The sequence below is a fragment of the Micromys minutus genome, assembly GCF_963924665.1.
Source record: "Micromys minutus genome assembly, chromosome: 23".
Lineage (NCBI taxonomy): Eukaryota > Metazoa > Chordata > Mammalia > Rodentia > Muridae > Micromys > Micromys minutus.
The window spans coordinates 13,742,070-13,767,701 of record NC_137958.1 but is presented as its reverse complement, the minus strand read 5'-3'; the positions used below and the strand labels follow the sequence as shown (position 1 = coordinate 13,767,701).

The following is a 25,632-nucleotide window of genomic DNA, read 5'->3' as shown; positions in this document are numbered from 1 at the left end:
GTGTAAGTCTTTTTAACAAGAAATGGGTAAGAAGTATATGCAAAAGGCAATGCAGTAACCAATCTGCTTGCACATGAAGATAAACAATTTTAATGGCCTATGGTTTTCAATATAGAATTTTTCTTTGTGTAATACACAACTATCAATATATGTCTCGATAGTAAACAACACACTTCAACATTGTCATGAGAAACATTAAAAAGAAATAATGCTTACAAGTGGAAAAAATAGTATTTAAGGGAAAAAAATGCCTTTCTGAGCTCCTTATACTTCCTTTATAAAACAGAAATATTTACTAATTATAAATAAACACTATCTTAAGTAATATTAGAGACTCTTACTGAAGCCATTAATTTCCTAAGTTATGATAGATACATAACTTATGGTTAGCGCTGAGCATAAAGTTTGTTATAATTTCTCAGAGTAATCTGTGAGTAAATATCTTCATGAAGTGTTAGCAAGTTGTGTTCTGTGAGTATATTTTACCCCCAGCTAGCTTTATGAAACAAGAACCCACTGATGGAGAGCTCTCAAGTACCAAGGACAGGGCTGTGCTTGGATCTGGTGTAAGCTAACTTGCAGCACACGTGCCCCAGGATCAGACAGTGTCAGAATAAAAGTTTACTGTCCTTCTAAGATTACTCGCCTGACAAATTTGGCCTGTTTTCCACTTTGCTTTGTTTTGCAGTTCAGCAAATAAGCAGAATTAATGTTAACTAATGAATACAGCTGATCTGGAAAGGAATTCTCATCCGTAGGTGGGCAGGCCTGTGTCCCTAAGCACCTGACTCAAAAGAGCAACAGGCATTCGTCTTCGGTGACAGTAAAATGGTCAGTCCCTTTACATAACAAACATTAACTAACAAACTACCAAAGGAATGTACTGTCAATTTGTTGCTTGCAGAATAAACATAAAATTTGAGTGTCCTTGAGGGCAGGACAGAGGAATGCCAACTCATAATGGGAAAAACTAAGACTGAGGCCAATGAAATCTGGCCGTGGGCTCTGAGGAACAGGAGAGTCAGACTCTGAATGCTGTTACATAAGGGTAAAAATTAGTAGGTAGAAAATGCTCTTTATCAAACACCAGGTATTGGGTACAGCTTCTCCTGAGCCCTTGCACTGCTGACTCTGATTCTGCTAGTTAGTCACTTAGTTCCTTGAGGAGGATTTCTGCTGCCACCTTCCGCACCTGAGCAGTCTGACACTTCAAATGTCCACTTACTGCCACACCTTTACCTCCTTTTCCCTCATGAACCTTTCTTCCGTATGCCCATCCTTCACCCCAAACTAGAAGCAAACATTACAGAAATGGTGTGAAAGGAACCAGTATGACCCAGAAGACAGCTCTCATAACTACTGTTCTAATTTAATCCCAGAGGCAGAAGCTAGGTTTGTCTCCAATAAGCCAGCAGTGTGCTACAGCCTTTGTCAGTTTTATTTGATTTCCACCAATCAACATAATGAGTGTTACCTCCCATGTGCAAAGGCAAGGAACAGACTCGGGTTACATGGGGCTATTTCTGTTAACACACTTGTATTACAGACAGCTACAGTTCTATAAATGTGTTATCTATTATCTCAGTGAAGTGGCCTTACAGGATTGACTGAAAATATTTTACGTTTATGTACTTGCCCAACTCCTGAGAGTTCAGCAGCCAAAAAGAAAAGTTGTGCAGTTTCATGGTTCAGTATTTCTAATTTTCTGTTATATACTATCAGAAGGAAGAACCACAAAGTGTAAACATTGATTAAGAGTTAAAACTAATTTAATTCTGCTTCAGATTACATTTAGGTGCTGCTTCATTGCACTACTTTTAAGACCAGCACTTTGGAGGCAGAGGCATGTGACTCTCCGAGAACAAGGTCTACATACCAAGTTCCAAGACAGCCAGGGCTACAGAGACCCCATGGTTGGGGAGAGGGGAGAGATCTAATCCCAGCACTCAGGAAGAAACTCAGGGCCTCTCAGTTTCAAGCCAGCCTGGTCACATGGCAAAGCAAGTGAATTCAAGGATAGCCAAGACTACATGAGACCTTGTCTCCAGAGCAGAGTAGCTTTAATTTGTACAATTTGTAATAACTTCCAATATCATCAGAAAAAGTAACTTCGAGGGAAGAAGGCAATGACTGTTACACAAGTTTGTCTAACACATTAATACCTACATAGCTACCTTAAATGCTAGCCAGGAGTACAGTACAAGACAAACTTGATTTCTCTACAGTGCTTGCTTATCTAATTTTCTTCACTTTTCTGTTGCATTATACCCAAGAATTGAGTTTTTTTAATTATAGAAGCATATATCATTTGTCTGTTTCCTCAACCATTTATAGAATACAAAGCACATTATTATGAGGTGTCAGGTACAAGAGGAGAAATAAACTTAATGACATTTGTGGTTGAGCAAGAGCCCACCACACATTACTAACATGTATGTCAAATCTGTGCTCTGAAAGGAGCACGAGAAAGAAGACTGTTCTACTCAAGCTACTGAGGCAGCAGCAGCACTAAGGTAGTGTAAAGAAAGACAAGACCTCACAGAGTACGTAGAGGGCATGGCAAATGGTCAGCTCTCAATAGCCAGGAGTGCCTTGCCCACCTAGCCAACCAATGTTAGACTGAAAGTAAATGGGAAGAACACAGCATCTGTACTGAGCATGTATATAGGGTTGTCCTTGAAAAAAGTTTACATGCCATTACATTATATTACATATTATAAGTAAGCTAGAAGTGCTTTAAGGTTATACAGAAGCTACAGACAAATATTTATATAGAATACTTACATAATACCTGAAGATCTGGGTATATGAAACAGGACTCAGAACCAATTCCCCAGGGATACCTTGAGATGAGTATATACTTATCTATCATTTGGTGAAGCTGAGAACTGACCATATCAGGTGGAAAATACTGTAATATGAAGATGGGTAGAAAGAACTGTGTCATAAAGACTCTTCGTTATGATAGTAGATATATGGCTGTTACCTTTAGAAAAAGAACCACATGGAATGTTTCTAAACAGAGTAAAAATCCTATCCAAGAGTTATCTGGAGCAAAACAGAGTTATCTAGGATTGTGAAGGGAGGGCAGCGGCTGGGAGCACCCTAGAACATTTTGGGCTGTTGGAAGAGCCCACGTGGAACATCCATCTGCTGTCATATAACACTATATAAACTAGACATTCTGGCACTTGTCTCTCTAGGTACATGGAAAAAGAACAACTAGTGTCCCAAAGGACGACCGTGTAGATGGAGATGCCAACAACGGGAAGGGGGAGAAAGGGAGCAGCTAATGCTTGAGGGTACGAGGGAAGAACAAACTAGATCTGACCATATGATAAGTAAAATGTAAGTGGGAAACCAGGCCCGCTAAAGTCCTGCAATCTGAGACTACTTGAGGAATGGAGCTCACAGACTAGAGCAAAGACCATGGGGAAACACTGAAAACCCACCACTTCAACCACAAAGGGGTCTAACAATTTTTACCTGAGACAATGAGGACTAAAAAGCCCCACTCAAGAAAAGTGGTATTTTGTCAGCATGGCTAAGATCAAAAACTCAGGTGACAGCAGATGCTGATGAGGATGTGGAGGAGGAGCACTCCTCCACTGGTGGGGTTGTAAGCTGGTACAACCATTCTAGAAATCAGTCTGGTGGTTCCTCAAAAAACTGAACATAGTACTACCTAAAAACCCAGCTATTCCACTCCTGGCCATATACCCCAAAGATGCTCCAACATATAACAAGGACATGTGCTCTACCATGTTTATAGCAGCCTTATTTATAATAGCCAGAAGCTGGGAAGAACCCAGATGTCCTTCAATAGAGGAATGGATACAGAAAGTATGGTACATTTACACAGTGGAGTACTACTCAGCTATTAGAAACAATGACTTCATAAAACTCGTAAGCAAATGGATGGAACTAGAGACTATCATCCTGAGTGAGGTAACCCAGTCACAAAAGAACACACATGGGATGCACTCACTGATAAATGGATACTAGCCCCAGAAAGCTCTGAATAACCAAGAAACAATTCACAGACATTATGAAGCTCAAGAAGGAAAGCCAAAATGGGGGTGCCTCAGCCCTTCTTAGAAGGGAAAACAAAACACTCACAGGAGGAAATACAGGGACAAATACAGGAGTAGGGATTGAAGAAAAGATCATTCTGAGACTGCCTCACCTGGGGATCCACCTCATATGCAGCCACCAAACTTAAGCACTATTGCTGATGCCAAGAAGTGCTTACTGACAGGAGCCTGATATGGATGTCTCCTCAGAGGCTCTGCCAGAGCTATACTGATACAGATGAGGATGCTTGCAGCTAACCATTGGATTGAGCACAAGAACTCCAATGGAGGAGCTAGAGAAGGGACTCAAAGAGCTGAAAGGGTCTGCAACCTCATAGGAAGACCAACAGTATCAACCAACCAAACCCTCCAGAATTCCCAGAGACTAAAACACCAACCAATGAAGTACACATGGAGAGACCCATGGCTCCAGTTGCATATGTAGCAGAGGATAACATTGTCTGGCATCAAATGGGAGAAGACTTTGGTCCACTGAAGACTTGTTTTCCCAGTGGAGGGCCAAGGCGCTGAGTGGAGAGTAGGTGGTTGAGAGGGTGGTTCATGGAAGCAAGGGGATGGGGAGGGGGATGGGAGTGGGGGGAAAGGGAATAACATTTGAAATGGAAATACAGAGAATATCCAATAAAAATGATTTTAAAAGGTGGTGGTTCAACATAAATAATGTGGCTCAGTTACATAGAATTTCAACAAGAAAATCCTGTGAGGACAGGGATAAGACTGTCCAAATTAATTTTGGAATCATAGCTCTTGTATTTTCACAATAATGGTAGGAAAATCACAGTGAAGAAATACAAATGGGCTGGAGAGATGGCTTGGTAGGTAAGAGCTATGGTTGTTCTTCCAGAGCTCCCAGGTTCAATTCCCAGCACCTATATAGCAGCACACAACCTCCTAAAGAGATAGAATGACCCTTTCACAGGGGTTACCTAAGACATCAGAAAACACAGAAATTTGTATTTTGATTCCTAAAAGTATCAAAATAATTTATAGTTGGGGGTCACCATAACATGAGGAACTATATGAGACGATTGCAGCATTAAGGTTGAGAAGCCCTGTCCTAATAGAGCCTCTGAGCATTGTGCACAGAGATGCACAGACACACATGAAGGCAAAAGCCCATACACATAAAAATACAATATTTTTAAAAGAAACTAATACATTTTGCTTATAGTTCCTAATTAACATAAAGTCTGAATGCCCACAGATTTCTCTCAGCTCCTTCATATTCTTTAGTTGGGCATGAAGTACAGGACAAGCTAGAAAGACAGATAAATGGAATAAGACAACACTCCCATCCCCACCAGAAGACAGTAGATACAGACAAACAGGAAGTCTGGGACTAAATGTAATGTCAGACTCAAGAGAATAATTACAAAACAAAGGTAAAAAGATTGTGGTTATCCATCTTAGTATTTATTGAAAGGTGGAAGACAAGGAAAATAGCCTCTCAAATACCAGAAGCAAATCTGTCCCTTGGCTAAATGGAAGTAACTGCTTTACATATAAATAAACTGTCCCTCCAACACCCCCAAAAGAGCAAATTTACCAAACAATGCTAATTTATTATTTACAAAAGAGGAAAAAAACAAAAATCCCCTTACACAAAACTGAATTTAGGAAAAAAATTCTTACTTTGAGTACATTAATTACATTCCTTAAACATTTAGCCTAAGAAATTCTTTCCTATCCTGAATTTCCTACTCCTCCTATTTTGAAAACATATTTCCAACAAACTTACTCAGAAATACACACATACATACAATACACAGTGCTAAACCAACCTGATCATTAAGGTCAATAGTTTTGTCATAAGGAAGATAATCAATATATGGCTTTAAGTAAATTTGCAACTAAATATCAAAAATGTTTATTTAATTTTTGATAGCTAACCTGAGTGTGGGATATATACTACTTAGACATCTAAGAAAATATAAATAAAATTAGAAAAAAGGAAAAAAAGGATATATATCAAATACCACTGAGGTACCTAAGTTTTTATGTGAAGATGGGTATATTCCTTAATAACTTATACAACATTCACTCTATATAACATATGACCTTATTAAAACTATACCTTGAGTGCTTTATTGTTCTGGTCCGAGATATTGGAAATAAAAATCTTATATTCACATAGAGAATGGGAGTGTGCTAACTAGAAAACATTATGCAATATTAAAATAGGAATTTGTGTGTAACAAAGGTAGTTAACAAGTTCTCAAATGGCATCGGAAGAGGATTTTAAAAAATAACCCGTAAGCCTGGGGCATAAGCATGATTCAAGTCTGTAAGGCTTTATCTTGAAATCTTGAGCCTGCTGGTTTACATATGCTTCACCTTCAGAGAGAGTATGATAAATCTGTGTGGTAACTATGTTAACTAAGGGTTACAGAAGAACCCATCCCTAAAGCAATGCTATGCTATCTCAGATGTGCCTTCCTTTAAGCTCGAACTTAAGGCTCATATAAGAAAATACCCTAACAGCGTTTTCTTACAGTATGACCCCAGTGGGCCTACATATATGCGACTGGGAAGAAAACATACTGTAATAAATATATCACCATCAATTTAAAAACTAAATTTTAACAATATCCCTTCCCATTTCTTAATACTCATTTGTTAAGAATTTTTGCTATCCCATCTTGAGAAAAATGGTGAAGAACCCTAAATTTAGCTTTGAGTAGATTGAATAAGTGCAGTGAAAGGCAGCCAGTTACATATAAACCAAGCCCTACTTACACTGTCATGATTTCAACTTCTTTATGCCATAAAACTTCCCCGACTGCAAACACCCTGAGTTCCTCCTATAAACCACCAGCATCTCCCACTTTATTTGCCTACGTCAAGTCAGGAGATAAGACACTGCTGCTGGTGTTGATTTTCATCAGTTCTAGAGAAATACATTTTTCTAAGTGGTTTCTCCCCAACCAGAAGCATGAACTTTGATGGCTTACCAAAAACGAGGTGAAAATGGAACCCACTGAAATGGAAACAGTGGTCTCCCAAAAGGCAACGCAGCACAAGGAAAGCCAACTGAAAGTCATCAATCACGGCAGGGACCCCCGAATAAGACATTACCAAAATGTTTGCAATGATTAGCGCTTCTTGCATGCACACACGTCCATACGGAAGTGGAAGCCGACTAGAAGCATGCTGAGGTCCGTGGGTGCGGATGTCTACTCACCTTGCAGGCACTGACCATCCTGTCTCCCACACATAGTACACCTTACATTTGCCCTGCAGGCTGGCAAAGGGTCCTGAGGAAGATGATCTGACAGTGTTTGCTAGTTATATCTGCACATGGCAGCTGACTCACTGTCACTGCCCTTAGTTTAAAAGTTCTTGTGGCATGGAAAGATGTAAAAGAAGACGTTTAATTACTCATAATTAAACTTTCTGTAATTTTTTAAATCAGTTATTATTAAACATACAGGTGCTCATTAGAAAAATTTCTAAACTTATTACTTGTACAAAGAAAAAAAATTACACTAAGGCTAAAGACTCCAGCCACATTAACTTCATTAATTAGAAGGATAAAAACCATCAACATACTTAGTTTCTCCCAACTTCTAAAACTCGATCAATTAAATTATTTTTTTTTTACGGATGAACATAAATATTTTAGAATACAATCCAGGAAATAGCACTAAGAATTTTTATATATTCATCAATTTAAGAAATTGTGCAAAACAATATACATATATACATTCCCAAGCATACATGTACATGTACACACACACACACACACACAGACACACACACAAACACACACACACACTTCATATGTATATGCTTTCATAACTGAATCGTGGCTTTTTGAATGTTTGTACAGTATGAAAAATTTAAACATTTTCCAGATTTGAACACACATTTTTCCCTCCATCACTTCCCCTCATGTATATATTAACAGAAACATAATATATCAAACAATTAAACTGAATTATCAGTGTTTTTGCAAACTCAACAGAAAGCATTTATTATGAACCTTTATTAAGTGGCTCACATTTTGATATAAATCACACTAAAAAGGTTCTGTAGAGTTATTTACACTACAGTGCTGACACATTTAAAATGGAAAAAAACCTTGGTATAAATAAGCTCTATGGAAAAAAACCTTAAGTTGTCAAAAGAATTCTGGCTCATTTTACAAAAAATATATTTATATGATTTTGTCAGCTCTACTCTAAAACCTAAAACTCCAACTCAAATGACTTGTCTAAAGACTCCTGTGTATTTGAGTCTGCAATGCTACGTGCACCTGGCCCTAAGTGCAGTACACTTCACAGTTATGGGCAGGCACTGAGGAATGTTACAAAGCTACATAAACTATATTTTGTAACAGACTTGAGAGCAATTCCTAGGCTTGCGTTCAGATTTCATCAATCATTACAAATTATTTTTAAAGAAAGGTTATATGCAATGTACAAGTTTAGCACAAATTGTCATCACCACTTCTGTCTTGGTTTGAATGTATACAACTATGTTGCCGTTTGTCAACTGTGTTACTGACTCCTCCAGGACAGGAGTCTTCCTTTAAGTCTTTGTTGTTCTCAAATGCAGAATCCATGTCAATATGAAAGTCTGGAAACTGAACATGACCCAACTTCGCCTTACTGCTCTTGCCTTCTGTATTATTTGGTGTTCTAATCTTTTCAGGGATAGTAACCATCACAGGTTCTTCCTTGATTCTTACAGGTGTAACAGGTTCTTGTTTAATTTGTTGTGATTCATACTTAGAATGAAGTTTGTCTGACAACACAGAGTCTGAGGAGGCTTGGTTGTCAGTGTGAGTTCCAGGAACTGATGATGTGGGACCCGATTCTATGCCTTTTTCATGAGTAATTGCACCGTGACAAGTGGCCTCCTCTGGGTGATATGATTTAAGTCGGACGTGCCATGCCAAACTGCATACAGCCGAGACCGTCTTGAACTGATGGACAACATTCCTTGGAATGAAATAAATGTCATTGTCATACAGCTGAATCCTGGCATAGCGAATGCCTTCTCTCCTCAGCTGATTAAGTTTTGCATCGTCAACCCACTGTACACACTAAAAAAGAAACAAGAATACAGGTAAGTCTTTGAACAACAAACTCTAAATGAAAAATGATAATTATTTAAGTTTTACCTGGGACAGTGGAGGTTCATGTAAGTCTAACTGCATTCGTTGAACTACTTCTAAAAAATCTTCTGCATGAAAACAAATTACATCTTTGGTTACCCGGGGTTGATCAGGCCTGTAAAAAAAGTGATAATAATGAAATCTTCCATTAATGCTTTATTCTGTTATTCTTAATAAATTGAAGTAAAACTAGTTCATGATCAACACTAATGAAAATCATTCCTACATTTAAATCAAGAGTTCCAACCTAAACAGACTACCAACTTGCTTTACTCTTTAGTACTGCTGTCCAGGGCTTGAAAGATTAGAAAATACAGTCGATTTAGAATTATAATTGTAATGCTTTGTATAAATCAATTACACAAACCATAAAAACTAAATATCTCATTTTAAAATACAGCTCAATTTTCCTTTAAATTGCATCTGCTGCATAAAAGAAGTTGAAACAAGCATAGAAAGACATAGAGCACATGCCCACCCTCAGTTCTTGGCAAAACACAAAATGGTGGTTATCAGAGATTGGGAAGAGAAAGACTTGGGTATGGAGAGGGTAAGTAACGGTGTATCTGGATGAGAGGAGTAAACGGAAATGTTCAGGTATCATTAAGTTTTATAATTAGAAGTATAGGTAGAGGTGGTTCATGTCTATAAACTGAGCTGGGAGGCGCAACACCTTCTTGTTCTGTAGAAGATACTACTACCTGTCTACCTGGACCATCTAATCTTAAAGAATCTTGGGCACTTGGTAGGGTTGGGCCTAGTAGTATCAGACAGAAAGCATACAACTCATAAGTGACTCTTGCTAGATTTTATTCCATTGCTGTATTATTAGTAAGGCTACTACTAGTGAGACTTAGTAACAGTAAATTAAGAAATATTCAGTAAAATATTCATATTCTTCACTGGAGACATTAAATTTTTATATAAATTATAAAAAATTCCCAAATTACTCAATCAGAAATATACAAATACATTTTCACAGATGCTCAAAATACACTTTTGAAGTAAAATTCCAAGCAATGTAATATGTAAGAAAATTCATATCAGGGTCTATCTAGACTGACAGAATCAACTAACAAAAACCATAACCAATCAATACCCAGAGCTGTAGAGCCTCGTCTCAGTTACCACAACTACAAAGCACTCCCGTACCTCAGGCTCAGGACAGCACTGTAGAAGACGGGTGGAAAGATTGTAAGAGCAGATGACCAGGGGCTGTGCTGTGAGAATGTATCTTCTAATAATGTCAAGAGCTCCACCATAAAGCCTCACCAATATAACCACCCGAAGAGGACACCAACAAACACGCCAAACTCCACTGGGGAAAGAAACCCTGTACAAAGAATTACGGGTGGCTGAGGAAAGCAGAGAGTAGGAGACTTGGGCCCCCGGCAAAAGGCACACTAATGGTTGTCAAGTGCCCAAATCAGCCCCGAGACCATCCACACAAGTAACAGTAGATGGAATCAACAGGCCATACTGGAGACTATGTCTATACATACAAATACATGCACATGCAGTAATGACTGATGTGAGATAAAGGGAGTGGCTTCAGGGAGGACGGGGAAGGGAGAAATGTCATTAAAACACAATCTCAAAAACAGAGCTGATGTCACACATAGTCAAATTCCTATGGTTCAGTGGCAAAGGACTGTGGATGACATTATATACAGAAAATGACAGTAACCAGTCATTGGAATGCAGGCTTTCAAAGAAAAGTACTGAAGAAAATTAAAGTACTGAAAGAAAAACACAAGTTGCTTAACAGTCCTGCCAGCATGATGTGCTTGCCAAGGGCATGGGAGCACACATCCACAGACTGACCCTCTAAAACCATGTGCAAGTCAAGTGAACCCATCCTTCTTTAAACTGTTTCTCAGACATTTCTTATCACAGCAACAAGAGAAGTAACTGACAGACTAACAGAGAGACAGAAAGCAGTATATTAATGGGTATGTAAGGTGGAGAAAAATGACTGAAGTGAATAGCTGCCAAGAATATTGAGAAGTCAAACTACATCTTCACTGTGGTAAAGTAAATAAATTAGTCAAAACAAGCAACAGACTTAAAATTGGTATGTTTCATTTAATTCAAGTTACACCAACTGAATTATGGGCTGGAGCTGGCTCACAGGGAAGCAAGTGACAAGCGCGTGTGAAGGCCTGAGCTCACCCCCAGGACCACGTAGAGCTGAGCAGTGCAGCCCCAGGGTTCACGGAGCAAGCTGGGAGATGGAAACAAGAGAATCCCAGGTAGCCTACAGGCAGCTGTCTTGTCTCATAGCTGAGGGCGAAGAGCAGCAATGGAGGCTTATCCACACTTAAACACATGGAACACACACTTTTACATAGGAAAACCAAACTTTATGAAGCAAACCCCATATTCGAATTTATTAAGTCCTGGCTTAGTGATGCTTATACAGTTATGCAGTATGATTAATGACTCACAAACCCTGTCCTATCAACAGAAGAGTTCTTTGTAGTCTAAATCAATACTAAACTAGACACAGCAGAATACTGTCACCTCAGCATTCAAGAAACCTGAGAAAAGAGGTTGGCATAGGCAAAAAGTTTAGCCTAGGCAACATAATGAGATACTACCTCAAAAAAAAAAAAAAAATGTGTTTAAGGGCCAGGCATACAGGCACAGGCCTTTAATCACACCATCTGGAAAGCAAAGGCAGGCAGATCTCTAAGACTTCAAGGCCAGCCTAATCTACATAACTAAACTTGGGGGTTCAGTGTCTGGATTTGGTTCCCAGTACCCATGTAAGTCAATTCACAACTGCCTGTAACGCCAGTTTCTGAGGATCCAACACCTTCTTCTGGTCTCATAAAGCCATCAAAATCTTAAACTTAAACCTGATACTAAACAGGACTCTAGGAATACTTTAGTACAGCCAGGCATGGTGGTACACACCTTTAATCCCAGCATGTGGGAGGTACAGGCAGGCCAATCTCTGTGAGCTTGAGGGCAGCCTGGTCTATAGAGCAAGCCCAGGACAGCCAGGACTATGCAGAAAAACCCAGCCTCAAAAAAAAAGGGGTGGGGGGCAGGCTGGAGAGATGGCTCAGCGGTTAAGAGCACTGGCTGCTCTTCCAGAGATCAGTCCTGAGTTCAATTCCCAGCACCCACACAGCTCATTACCATCTGTAACAGGATTAGATGCCCTCTTCTGGTGCGTCTGAAGACAGCTACTGCGTACTCATATATAAAATTATTTTTTTAAAAGGGAGGGAAGAAAAAAGAGGTAACAAAAGAATGATACTATGATACTTAATATAAAGAAAACATACAGAACACAAAAAAGATTTAAAAAAAAAAAAGGAAGCAAGCGACACCAGCTTCCCTAGTGTCAGTATATGTCAGCACACAGTGATGAGGCAACAGTCTGCTGCATGGACCTGCACACAGTCCAAACAGGCTCTTACTCCTTGGAGTAAGAGCACTTGGAGTGATGGCTGGTACTCAGTCACACACCCACAGGAAGCAACTAGCACAGCTCTTACAGTACTAACAAAACCACTTGCCTCCCATCTTTAATATTAACACAGAAGAGGCCGCAGGGGGTCTCGAGGCGACCAGCTTGCTCTGAGCACTCAGGCTAACCTGAGAGGCAGTCCCCAGTCAAGCAGAGGTGGTGGCACTAGACTCTATGTGGTATTAATTTGTAAGGCAGTACTACAATTTCTCTTTAATGACGAGGCATGCTACATTAGAAGTCCTTAAGAAGAGTGTGTCCTTATATAGAAATCTTAAATTATACTTTTCAAAAAACCTTAAAAGCTACAAATTTTTGAAAGTATTTTAAGAATTAAGCTAGTTTCTGGACGTTTTGGAGTTAGTGCAACAGGTGCACCTACTGCTGAGAAACTGAGTTAGGGCCCCAGCATCCATGTAATAAGCCAGGCATAAACGTCCTGCAACCATAACCCTAATACTGTGGCGGTCAGAGACAGAAAGAAGCAGACAAAAGAGGGACGAGTCTTAAACTTAGCCCTTACTAACCAAACTGACGGCCCTGCATAATATAATGTGTTCCCGTGTATAATATAAGCACACACACACAAAAAAAAAAAAAAAAAAGAAAAGAAAAGTAAACTGAGACAACATTTGTAAATGGGCATTTAGTAAATACCAAGTAAATCTAGTTTCCCTATAGTTTACAATGCCACCACTGCGCAGCCTGACTGGTTTTAAATGGCATATAACTTTAATTCCAGCACTTGGGAGCAGAGGCAAATGAATCTCTGAGAGCTTGAGGCTAGCCTGATCTATATAGTGAGCTCCAGGCCAGTCACACATAGTAAGGCCAACTACATAGTAATATCCTGTCTCAAAAATAATAAAATTGGGGGGCTGGAGAGATGGCTCAGCAGTTAAGAGCACTGATTGCTCTTCCAGAGGTCCTGAGTTCAATTCCCGGCAACCACATGGTGGCTCACAACCACCTGCAATGGGATCTGATGTCTTCTTCTGGTGTGTCTGACAGCTACAGTGTACTCATAAAAAAAAAAAAATAATGAAATTAAATATAATTTTAAAATTAAAGAAAAATAGTGATAAAATAAAAGTTAATGCATGCAAGACCCTGGGTTCAAGTCCTAGAACAACCATCACCAGGTAAAAAGAGCAATAGTGGGAATCAGCAGTTAAGAACACCAACTGTTCTTCCCTAACACCCATGTGCTCACAGTTGTCTGTCATTCCGGTTTCAGAGCACCAGATGCCTTCTTCTGGCCTCAGCAGGCACTACACACATAATACCAATGCACATAAAATAACCTCAAAAGCAGTAGCTGCACATACCGCTGTCCACAGTGCACGGCCTTCAGCACTCCAACAGCTGCCGTGGTCTGTCGTTCAAAGCCTTGTCCTATGTGATCTGCATGGGCTCTCGTCCTGTCTTCAAACAGCATCTCCCGAGGCTCACTGGTTCGAGGTAGATACTGAAGGTTTTTAATTTCATTGGTAGTTCTGTTTTTACAAAGAGATTTATATTTATATACTGGGGTTTGTTTCCTTACCAGATAGTTCATAATCACATTGAGTTCAGACAAAAGAAGGTATTTAATTTCTAAAATAAAAAAGGCTAACAAAAAGTACAATGATCAGTCCCCTAGTCTGGGAAATACCTTACACATGAGGCGGCCCTGGAGTTTGGAGCTACTCTGTGCACTTATTTGATACAATGCATACTTCTAGAACAAACAGGTAACTTTAAATGTATGATGACACTTGCTTTAGAGCAGGTGCCTCATAGGTACTGAGATTACTATAGGAGACAACAGTGACAGATGAGGCTGCTACCCATAGGAGAATTTCAAAGAAAGATTAAAAAAAAAAAACATAATAATAAACAAAAGAACAAGAAAGGATTTAAAAAAAAAAGGTTAACAACAAAAACCTAGGCAGTGACACCACCAAAGAGTTTACTGGGGGCAGAAAGCAAACTTATAGCTCTGCCCTGCGAGACAGCAGTGTCCTACAGACTGGTCCATTCCTCGTCCTCTAAATCATTAGCACACAGAGCCTGTTGGCTCGCACACTAGAGAGATCTCTCCTGTTAGTCTACAGAATGGGGAAAGGGGGAACCAAGTCTGCCCAAAGGCTATCCTTTTCCTTCTCTGTAGTTTGTGGCTGCTACTCCACGTCACCCGAAATTGGCCTCTCTGCCCTCTACTGCTCGATGCTTTGTGTATCCTGCATTAGGCTTACCAGACTGTAACATATGTTTTTGCTCTTTGTGATTAATATTCTATCTGTGTCAAAAAGTTAGATTAGGCTGCCACTTCCTATAGAAGGCTAGTGGACTTTTAGCTGGTATCACATTCGAATCCTTCAACACACATGTAGCTTGTATATCTGTTATTAGTTTCACAGCAACAGACAATGGAAGCACCACATATCATGGGCAATAAATCATGAAGTACAGAGGAACTCTGCTAGGGACAGGTGAACCCTTTTACATTATATCTAAAAGTTTATGTCTACATTATTCTGGCAACAGACTCTGATTAAACTTGCTTAAGATCCTGAAACAAGCAGGGGTAGTGGCACACACCTTTGATCCCAGCAGTCGGGAGGCTGAGGCAGGCAGATCTCTATAATTTGAGGCCACCCTGATCTATCTACACAGTGGGTTCCAGGACAGGCAGGGCTGTCAGGTTCAAGGCTGGAGATGGTTCTGCAGTTAAAAGGCAGGACTGCTCTGACAGAGAACCAGAGGTCAGTTTCCAGAGCCCATGCTGGGTGGCTCAGAAGCACTTTAATTCTAGCTCCAGAGGGATGGGACACCTCTGTCCTCCACAGGCACCTGTACATACCCACACACAGACACACACCCAAATATAAACACATAATTTAATTTTTAAAGTAATCTTTCAAAAATGAAAAGAGAATAAGTGCCGAAAACCACAATTATACAACTGCCATCCATTTAGACGTTCACTCATAGAACCCATTACCTACTAAGCAGCAGACACTCTGGAACTAGCCCAACAGAGTCCCTGCCATCAAGAAACCTACCATTTATTTACTCAAGGGCAGCTTGTCCTGTTTTGGTTTGGGTTAAGTTTGATTTTAGTTTAAGTTTATTTATTTTATGTGCATGAATGTTTTGCCCACACAGATGTAGTACATCATGTGTGTGCCTGGTGCCTTCAGAGGTCAGAAGAGAGTACAAGATTGATCCTGTTACTGGGTGGCTCTGAGCATTAAATGGGTGGTGGGAATAGAACCTGAGTCTTTTAAGAATAAAAGTGCTCTAACTACTGAGCCATCTCTACAAACCCTGTTCTGTTGCTTAAAATAATCCATGTAATCATTCAAATAATTTTAGTTATCTAGAAAAAGCCACTCCCTCGCCTTGTACCAACTCTATGATCACGAAGTTAACTTAGTATATTTTTCTAACCTTTTCTCCACATACAGTTTAAAAAATATATTCTTAATAATCTTTGAGAACGTCATCTATGTGTACAATGTATTTTGATCATATTCACCTGCTATTCCTCCCTACACCTTCTTCCTGATGTTTAGTTCACATCCCTGCCTCTTTCCAACTTTGTCTTTAGTTTTAAAAACCTAACAAGACTATTTTGTACTGCCTACATTCTCATGGGCATGAAGACATCCCCTGGGACAAAGCTGACCAGGGACCACAACTTTAAAGAAAGCTGGCCTCTCCCTCACAAGCTATCAGTTAGGAGTCAGGGCTCATGACTCCCTAGACCACCATGCTAGAATGTTAACTGGCTTGATCTTGTGCTGGTCTTATGTAGGTAACCATAGTTGTTGTTCTGAGTTTATGAATACAGCAATACTGTATTTCCAGAAGATACTACCTCACTGGGGTCCTCTGACCTCTGGCTCTTATATCTTTCTTCCCCTTCTTCTAAAACCTTGTGGGAAAGGGGTGTTTTAATGCCCCGTTGAGGGCTGAGTGCTCCCCTGACATTAATTCACTACACTCTGACTAGTTCTGAGTTTCTGTGTTAACCACTGTCTAATACACAAAGATCATGCTACTTTTTTGATTTAGAGTGTCTTTTGTAATTCTGAACTCAGTATATAACCCAGACTGACCCCTTGTGCTTGAAGTAATTAATAATCTACCTGCCTAAACTTCCTGAATCCTGGGATCACAGGCATGACCCACCACACTGTCAACACAAATACATATTCACAGATCATTTCTTTTTTTCATAAAGAAAAAAATAAGACACACGTTAATATAAGCCTGTAATTCCAGCACTTAGGAGATTCAAGCATGAGAATCTCAAATTCAGGACCAACTATGAATATGTAGTAAGACCCTATTTCAAATAATCAGATTTATCACTGGTTACTTTGTGAAATAGCCATATTAAAGGCCAGAAACACCAACAGTGAGAGAATTGTGAAGGACATGAAATCATAAAGAGAATGTATTGAAATATGTCACAGGAGAGCATTGGACAAGCAGAGAAAAGGGACTAATGAGCTAAGATGCAGTTATAGCAGCTAACAGGAGAGTTCCTTGGTCTCATCCCATGGGCCATTTGTCCCTTGTTTGAATAGATAAGTGAGCACCTTTACTACTTTGTTCCAAAAATGCAACATTATTTTTCATGAGTCTATTTGTTCAGGTGCCACTGGACATTAGGGGTTGAACTCCAGTTGACTTTAGAAGACATCATGTGTCACTGAAGTCAGTCTCCAAATAGTCCTAGCCTGATAAAGTATAGAAATTTCATTCTCATTTTTGACCTTTTACATCTACATTGATTTTCTACATTTTGCTCTTTGAATGTCATGAATTTTATGATTAATCTTGTCAGCTTGACTGGATGTATAATCATAGAGAATGCACACCTCTAAGTTTGTCTCTGAGGGAACTTGCAGAGAGATTTAACAGAGGAAGAAAGACCTACCCTGAATGCAAGCAATGCGATTCCAGCAGCCTGAGTTTCAAACTAGATACAGGGTTTCCAAAGGGGATTGCAGGAAGGGCATGCATTCCTATCTGCTCCTGACTGTGGACGGAATTGACCACATGCCTCATGCTCCTGCTGCCATGCCTTCCCTGTCTTGATGGGGATGCCCTCCTAAAACATTTAGTCCACTCTATGTCTCACACGCACGCCCACACACACGTATGTACACGACACTTCCTTAAAACTACTGTCAGATATTTTTGTCCCAGCAACCCACGAAGTAACCAATAAAGATGCCCTTCCAGAACTAAACAAAGTTTTACCACATTTTGCCATATTTATAAGATATATTTAAGATACATTCCCTAATGGTAGACATTCAGACATGTTAAATTTCTTAGTGCGAACAATGCCACAATCAACATCCCTAAACAATAGCTTGTAGTGCTTGTATTTCTCAGAATAACTCTTCCCAAGGGTAAGGGATCACAGTTAGATATTACTTTCACAAAACTCTACCTGCTTACTCTTCCATAAACGATATATAAAAAGCTTACATCATATGCCTAATATGCCTATTGCCCGTAATCTTATTATTTGTTGACAAATAATAAACAGAAATCTCTATCTACCTCTCTCTAAAATAAAACTTACTGGCAGGTGATTATTTTTCCACAAGATTTTTATATGTGCTCATTAGTTTAATTTAAGTCTGTCACATTTTACTCTAGTCAGTCACTGTTGTGAACTTGGCTCTTGAGACCTATTGCTCAAACAGTACTGCCACTGAGTGTCTGGGTTTGTCTAGGGTTGCTGAGATTTCTTTCAGTTTTCTGTTTATCTGTTAATATGACATTTTTGATGAGACAGGTACTCTGCCTCATATATTAAGTGGTAAATATATTCACATTTATGAGCTTTATCCTCTTCCAATAACCTATTTGAGTCTTTTATTTGGGGGGGGGGGGTACAGGGGTCTGAGACAGAGTTTCGCTTTGTACTCTTGGCTGCACTGTAACTTACCCTATAGACCAGTCTGGCCTCGAACTCCAGGAGATCCACCTGCCTCTGCCTCCCAAGTGCTGGGATAAAAGGTGTGCCACCACCATGTCCAGCTCTACTTGAGTCTTATGGTGATTTCCACTAACTCTTAAGTGCCTTGACCTTCCTCTTTTTAAACTTTACTCCTTCTCTCTCCAATCCTAGGAGCACAAACCCAACTGAGGCAAACAGTCAACTGAAAGGAAACTCGTTCCTCTCAATCCAGAGCACAGTGCACTGCTTTCTGTCATCCTCCCATAAGGTGGCTTAGTTCTTAATACAAGTTCTGAACAGCTGTTAAATTTATTCCAAAATCTCTCCGTATGAGTGACATCTTTAAACTCCTAGTTTTAACTTATTTTATTTGCTTATTTCTCATGTCTGTGATATAAAACTGTGCTGTTTTATAACCAAGTATATTAACATGTGGCCTGTGTCAGAAATTTTCTTCAACTTATGCTATAAACTTTTTCTTCTACAATAGACACACACATACACACACACCAAGTCCATCCTCACTGATAAAGATGTGTACAACAAACCTTTTCCTTTTGAAGGGTGACTTTGGCATATCAGCCACAGGGATCATTTGTTCTCCTGGACGCACCCACATGATGGGACCGTCATCACTATCTTTCCGACTCTCTAATTTTAGACTAGATAGTGTTCCCCATGGCAATGTACACTAGAAATAAATAATTACATACATTAATTATTTTCAAAATATATCTTCAAATACATATTAAATACTGCATGGAAGAATACATGGGCAGGGGTAGGAAAGAAAAGGGGAAAATAATGTAATTATATTTTAATCTCAAAAGGAAAAATAAAAGTTGATCTGAAAGCCAATAGATAAAACAGATTGATAATTAAAAAAAAAAAAAAAACTTTGCAATTCTCCCTATAAGAATCCTTACAATGTACTAATAAAGTAAAAGCTAAAATGAGACTGGAGGAAGAGAAAACACATCCTCCCTTACACATAAGTTCACCCACAACTTAAGCATTTGAAATACATAGTATATTAACATATCCCTATTTGTCATGTGCTTAGTTTCAGACAGTTCTGTTCAATTCTGCTCAAAGGAACACTGTGCTCACACGACTCATGAGACCCGCTCTCCTAGAGGACTCAATGTCCTCCTATCACTGAATGTCATTCCAACACAGAGCAATACAATTTAATACGTTGCCAAATAAGCAAGTAGTCTCCACAACAACCTTGAAAACAAATTTGAGTTCAATAAAACTAAGTGTTTCCTTAATTAGTCATAATCAAACACAACGCCAAATATATGTGTTTATATTTGTTTAGTCTTTTCAGTTTTGGTTTTGGTTTCTCTGTAGCCCTGACAGTCCTTGAACTTGGATCTGTAAACTAGGATGGTCTCCAACTCACAGATCCACCTCCTTCTGCCTCCTGAGTGATAGGAGTGCACCACCACCACCACCACCAGCATTACCACCACCACCACCACCACCATTACCACCACCACCACCACCACCATCACCACCACCATCACCACCACCACCACCACCACCAGCACCACCAGCATCACCACCACCACCACCAACAGCAGCAGCAGCAGCATCACCACCACCACCACCACCAGCATCACCACCAGCATTACCAATACCACCACCACCACCAGCACCACCAGCACCACCACCACCACCACCACCACCAGCATCACCACCACCATCACCACCATCACCATCACCACCATCACCACCACCACCACCACCAGCATCACCACCAGCATCACCACCAGCATCACCACCACCACCACCATCACCACCAGCATCACCACCACCACCACCACCACCACCACCAGCATCACCACCACCATCAACATCACCACCACGACCACCACCACCACCACCACCATCACCACCACCACCACCACCACCACCACCATCACCACCATCACCATCACCACCATCACACCATCACCACCACCACCACCACCACCACCACCACCACCACCACCACCACCACCACCACCACCACCATCACCACCTGGCAGTATTTTCTTGAAAAGGCTACTACTGGTCTTAAGGCAGAAACTAAACTGAAATTAAAAAGTGAGAGAGAATGGAAGGAAGATCACAGGATCACTATGTTGGAACCATGGTGTTTTTTAATCACCTCATAGTTCCTTTTGAAAGAACTAATTTCTCTAGAAAGAATGCTTAAAATAAGATTTGAAACAACCATTCTATAAAATATTACTTAATGATGATTATAATCAAAGCCATGACTAGCTGCAAACAAAGTTTAAAAGCTAAAAAGGGAAAAACATAGAATACAGTGAAAGTAAAAATATCTACACATAAAATCAGTCATGCACAGTGAAAAACAGAAGATACCTATGTGGTAATTTTAGACATGTCTCACACTCCGCTGTGTACTAGTGCCTACATTTCAGGGGATGTTCACCCTGACCTCAGAATTACTGATTATTAAGAATAATTACCTACCCAATTCAGAAATTTCTCTCTTGATGAGACACCCCAGGTACCACAGTAAGAACGCAGCAGCTCAGTACGTAAGAGTGGAGCATACAGTCTAGAGATCTGAGTTCAATGCCCACAACTCATGCAAACAGGAAAGGAGATGAGACTCCACATGAAAAAGGAAAGAAAGAAAAAAGCGAAGGGACCCCACAAAGCTGTCTTCTAACTGCCATATATGTGCCTCTACCCACATGGACTAATAATAATGAATACATTTTGAAAAATAGAAAATAGACCTTAACTAGAATGTTTTAGACTATAATGGAGCAAGGCCTCAATGTTTTATACAACTGTACGAGTGTCAAGCCATCATACCTTTGTGCTTAAGTGTCTAACAGGCAGGCATCCTTCCTATGCTTAGTTCACAAAACACACACGGGTAGTAATAGGCAACGGTACTTGCTGGTGTACCATTTAACTCTGCCATTATAATTAAGATTGAGAAACTGCATATATACATAACACAAGATCACGGTTTCTTTCCTTTTCCCTGATTTAAATAAAAAAATTTCAAAACTACGTTGACCGGCATGATGGCGCACACCTTTAAGACCAGCACTCAAGAGAGGCAGAGGCAGGCAGATCTCTGTGATTTGGAGACCAGCCTGGTCGACAGAGTGAATTTCAGAACAACCATGGATACAGAGAAACCCTGTCTCAAAACAAAACAGAAAACAGTAATAATTCTAAACAACCATTCATCTGCATCAACTATAAGATGAAAGCAATACCCACACTTTAGAATGCCAAGACTTGCTCTTACTTTCAAAAACGGTGACTCCTCTAACATGTCAAGGAACTCAGGAAAGTAATCTCCCACTTCTTCATCAACTGCTCCCACCAAGCTTATCTGTCGCATGGGACCAGCTCTGTAAGTACCATGAGAATATGTTCTTTTTACCTGAGTGACATGAATTTAATTAAAAGTTAGACATGAAGTGTTTGCTACTGATGCATAACAATAAATTACATCAGTTCAAATACAAGGCAAGAAAAAACAAAAGCATGTAATAATATAAATATTGGTAATATAATTTTATAATAATATAATACTTATAAATATATTTATAGATGCAAAACTAATCAATCAGCAAATTTCCATTTCTATCCCTGCAAACTACTCATTAAAAGAGTCAGAGGGTTGGTCTAAGCTGTTACAGAGAAACCCTGTCTTCAAAAACAGAGAAGAGTTGAAAGAAACAATGCTGTATAAATAACTCCCTGCACTACCTCCTAAGAGCAGAAGAGTTGTTGTTTAATACATATTGCTACTGAAAATATTCAAAATGAGATACCTTCATTTCTCTAAAGTGCAGTGACTATGTTTCATTACAATTGTCAAATTACCCCCACTATGAGTAGTTATGTGTCAAAAGGCCACTAAAGATGATCTTTCATTCTGTATCAAGATTTTAACTACAGGCCAGTTCACATTTCTATCATGAACTTACATAAAGTACCTGTTAAAATTCCAGCCACTGTGTTCAAAACAAAGCAGCCTAAACCCTCAGGTTTACTGATACCTGGATTTTCAATGGTACATTAAATTCAGTCCTTAGAGAACTATGGTATTTTTTAATACATAAACACTGAAAATGGGTATTATTTTAATCTTTTTTTTTTTTTGAAGTAAGACTTTGTGGCCATCATATTAAAACTAAGTCTACAATGCAGGCAATCCTAGATGGGCAAGCTTTTGTGACGTAATAAAACCTACGCAACCCCAGTAGCATAGTATCAACATATGGAAAGTACCTTACTTCCAACCCACATATTTAAGAAACACAATAATAAGTATTCTATTATACTAGAATAGCTGACATCAAAATTTTGTTTCATCATAATCACCAAGCACTGATTCTTTAAGCTTTTATTATACTCAACAAAGTTTATTTACAAGTATTCCAAGTTTAACTTCCCATTATCCATTAAAAATTCACTTCTCAGACTAACAAACCAAGCCAAGTCACAAAATGTATGGATTATATTCCATTTTATAGCCAGGGTCTCATCTTTTTCTGTCTCCTAAAGGGCCTATCATCTCTCTATCAGCAGTTCTCAACCTGTGGGTCATGACCCTCTTAAGGGATATATATATATATATATATATATATATATATATATATATATATATATATATCCTGAATATTATATTACGATTCAGAATAGTAGCAAGCAGTTACGAAACAACAAAATAATTTTGTGGTTAGAGGTCACCATAACATGAGGTAGTGAATTAGGAAGACTGAGTACCACTACCCTATATGAACAAGACTAAAAGTTTAAACTTGACTCTCCGCCGCTCTCAGAACCTAGGAATTTACATGCACTAACAACCTCACGGTAGGAACCGTGGTCATGAATGCGGTTCGGTAAGGCAGTCTAACAATCTGAACTCTAGCAAACACACCAGAATACAACACAAACTCCTGTCCTCAGTTTGAGAGCTGCATTAGTCCTGAGAGATAATAAGGCTACTAAATGGTGAGGTTGGGCTAGGGCACAGATGTGTGGAAGAGCCCTTACACACATCGCCATTGTAACATACTGACTGGGATTGATTCCTACACTGGTGGTACTGGAGGCAAGGGAAGAGGAGGCAAGGGAAGCCAAGACAAGAAGTAAAATCTATTTACATTGTAAGACACAAATATGACAAGGGTTTTGAAATATAGCAAAGGGCAATTTAGGGAGGTGATATTTCTATATCATACAGGCAAATAAATTTCCTGTGCATACATTTATTTACATCTGATTTTTAAATATCACCTAAGACACTAATCAGTTCTAAACACCAATGAATCTTTGGTACCCATATACAAACAAAAAGACAAAAATACCAAGACATTATTAAATTAATGAAAATGAAATGTGGTCTACTTTACTACATCAAAGAATTAACAATGGCCCATTAAGTAATATATATGGTTTATTATGAGAGGAAGAAAAATGGCCTTTGAAAAAAATTTTCAGTGACTGAATACTTCTAAAGTAGTAAGTGCAACTTGATACAAGTTCTCCCAAAGACAATAGTATGGTTAATATACTTTAAGAGCAAAATCAAATGAACCTTTTGTCCTATATGCAGGAATTAAATAACTTCATTCAAAAGACACCAGTAATGAACACTGTATAAAGTGGATTTAAGGATGATTTAGGAGATAGGGAAATGTAAGTCTGAAATCAAAAGTCTATTTGGCTAATATGTAAATAAAGATACATTATATTTGAAATAATTTATTTCTCTAATAAGTAAAAAGTTGTCTTTTACACCACTATCATGTAATTCTTATATTCAGATAACTATTTCCACTCCACACACAAAAAAAAAAAAAAAAAAAAAAAAAGAGGGAGAAAGCTGCACACCTCTAATCCCAGCTCTGAGGACACAGAAGAGGCAGATCTCTATGTGCCCGGGTCCATCCTGGTCTGTGCAGCAGTTTCCAGGACAGCCAAAGCTACATAATAAGATCTTTAAAGAAACAAAGGAGGCAGAGGGTGAGCCAGATACAGACCTGTAACCCTGCACTGGGAAGGTGGAACAGGGCACTACAAAGTGCTGAGGAAAAGAGGGAGAGCTGCTAAAATATTACCAACCATTAAACAATGGCTAATACTCAGAAAAACAGAATTATTAAAAACCTTAATACTCAGCCCTTGTAAAGTAATATCTGTGTGTTTAAATATAAATGAATTAATGTCTCATAACAGAAAAAATGGGTAAAACTCGTTAGAAGTAACAATGAAAAGGTAAGCTGTGTCACTGTCCAACTGAATCAACTAATTTGACTGGAGCTGGTTGCCTCAGATGACAATGATCATTTACTGATTAAAATACTTACTCCAACCAAAAATGAGGTGCAACATTTTAACTCATTATGCCAAATCAATACAAAATAAGGATTAGGCAGAACAAGTCACCTGAAGTTTTGACCAGGATAAAGTATTAACAATGATTTACCTCTTGGTAAAAACATACAGATGGCAAATAAATTAACAAAATACCTATGTTCTTCATATAAAACAGACACGGTTCTTGATTTTTAATGACCCCCATTTTACTTTAACAGTGTGATATTCAAATTTTACTCACTATAGTAAAGTTAAATAATACCACATGAAAATAAAACCTCAGGATGGGGGATGGAATGGGGGATTCCAGAGGGGAAACTGGGAAAGGGGATAACATTTGAAATGTAAATAAAGAAAATAATAATAATAATTATTATATTATATATTATATTATATTATGTTATGTTATGTTATTACATATTATATAATAATAATAATAATAATAATAATAATAATAATAATAATAATAATAATAAACCTCAATTCTCTAAAAAAAACAAACCAAAAAACACCTCTGACAGTTTCTAGTATGAATGACCCAAGAAAGGAAAAGATAAGGATCAGATAAGATTAGATTAGATAAGGTCTC

The 25,632-nt window shown here is 38.9% G+C and overlaps 1 protein-coding gene across 1 annotated transcript in view; it reads right to left on the bottom strand.

Annotated features, from left to right (window-relative positions):
- Positions 1-5,499: 5,499 nt before the first annotated feature.
- The window catches only part of RSBN1L (round spermatid basic protein 1 like), a gene marked incomplete at its 5' end in the record, with an annotated part of 48,633 nt that continues 28,500 nt past the window's right edge, over positions 5,500-25,632 (bottom strand). Inside the window, 5 exons of the mRNA XM_080936558.1 lie at positions 5,500-9,141; positions 9,220-9,328; positions 14,023-14,190; positions 19,214-19,356; positions 21,955-22,092. Coding sequence (XP_080792684.1) covers positions 8,521-9,141; positions 9,220-9,328; positions 14,023-14,190; positions 19,214-19,356; positions 21,955-22,092 — 1,179 coding nt within the window. The 3' untranslated portion in view covers positions 5,500-8,520. The remainder of the gene's footprint in view (positions 9,142-9,219; positions 9,329-14,022; positions 14,191-19,213; positions 19,357-21,954; positions 22,093-25,632) is intronic.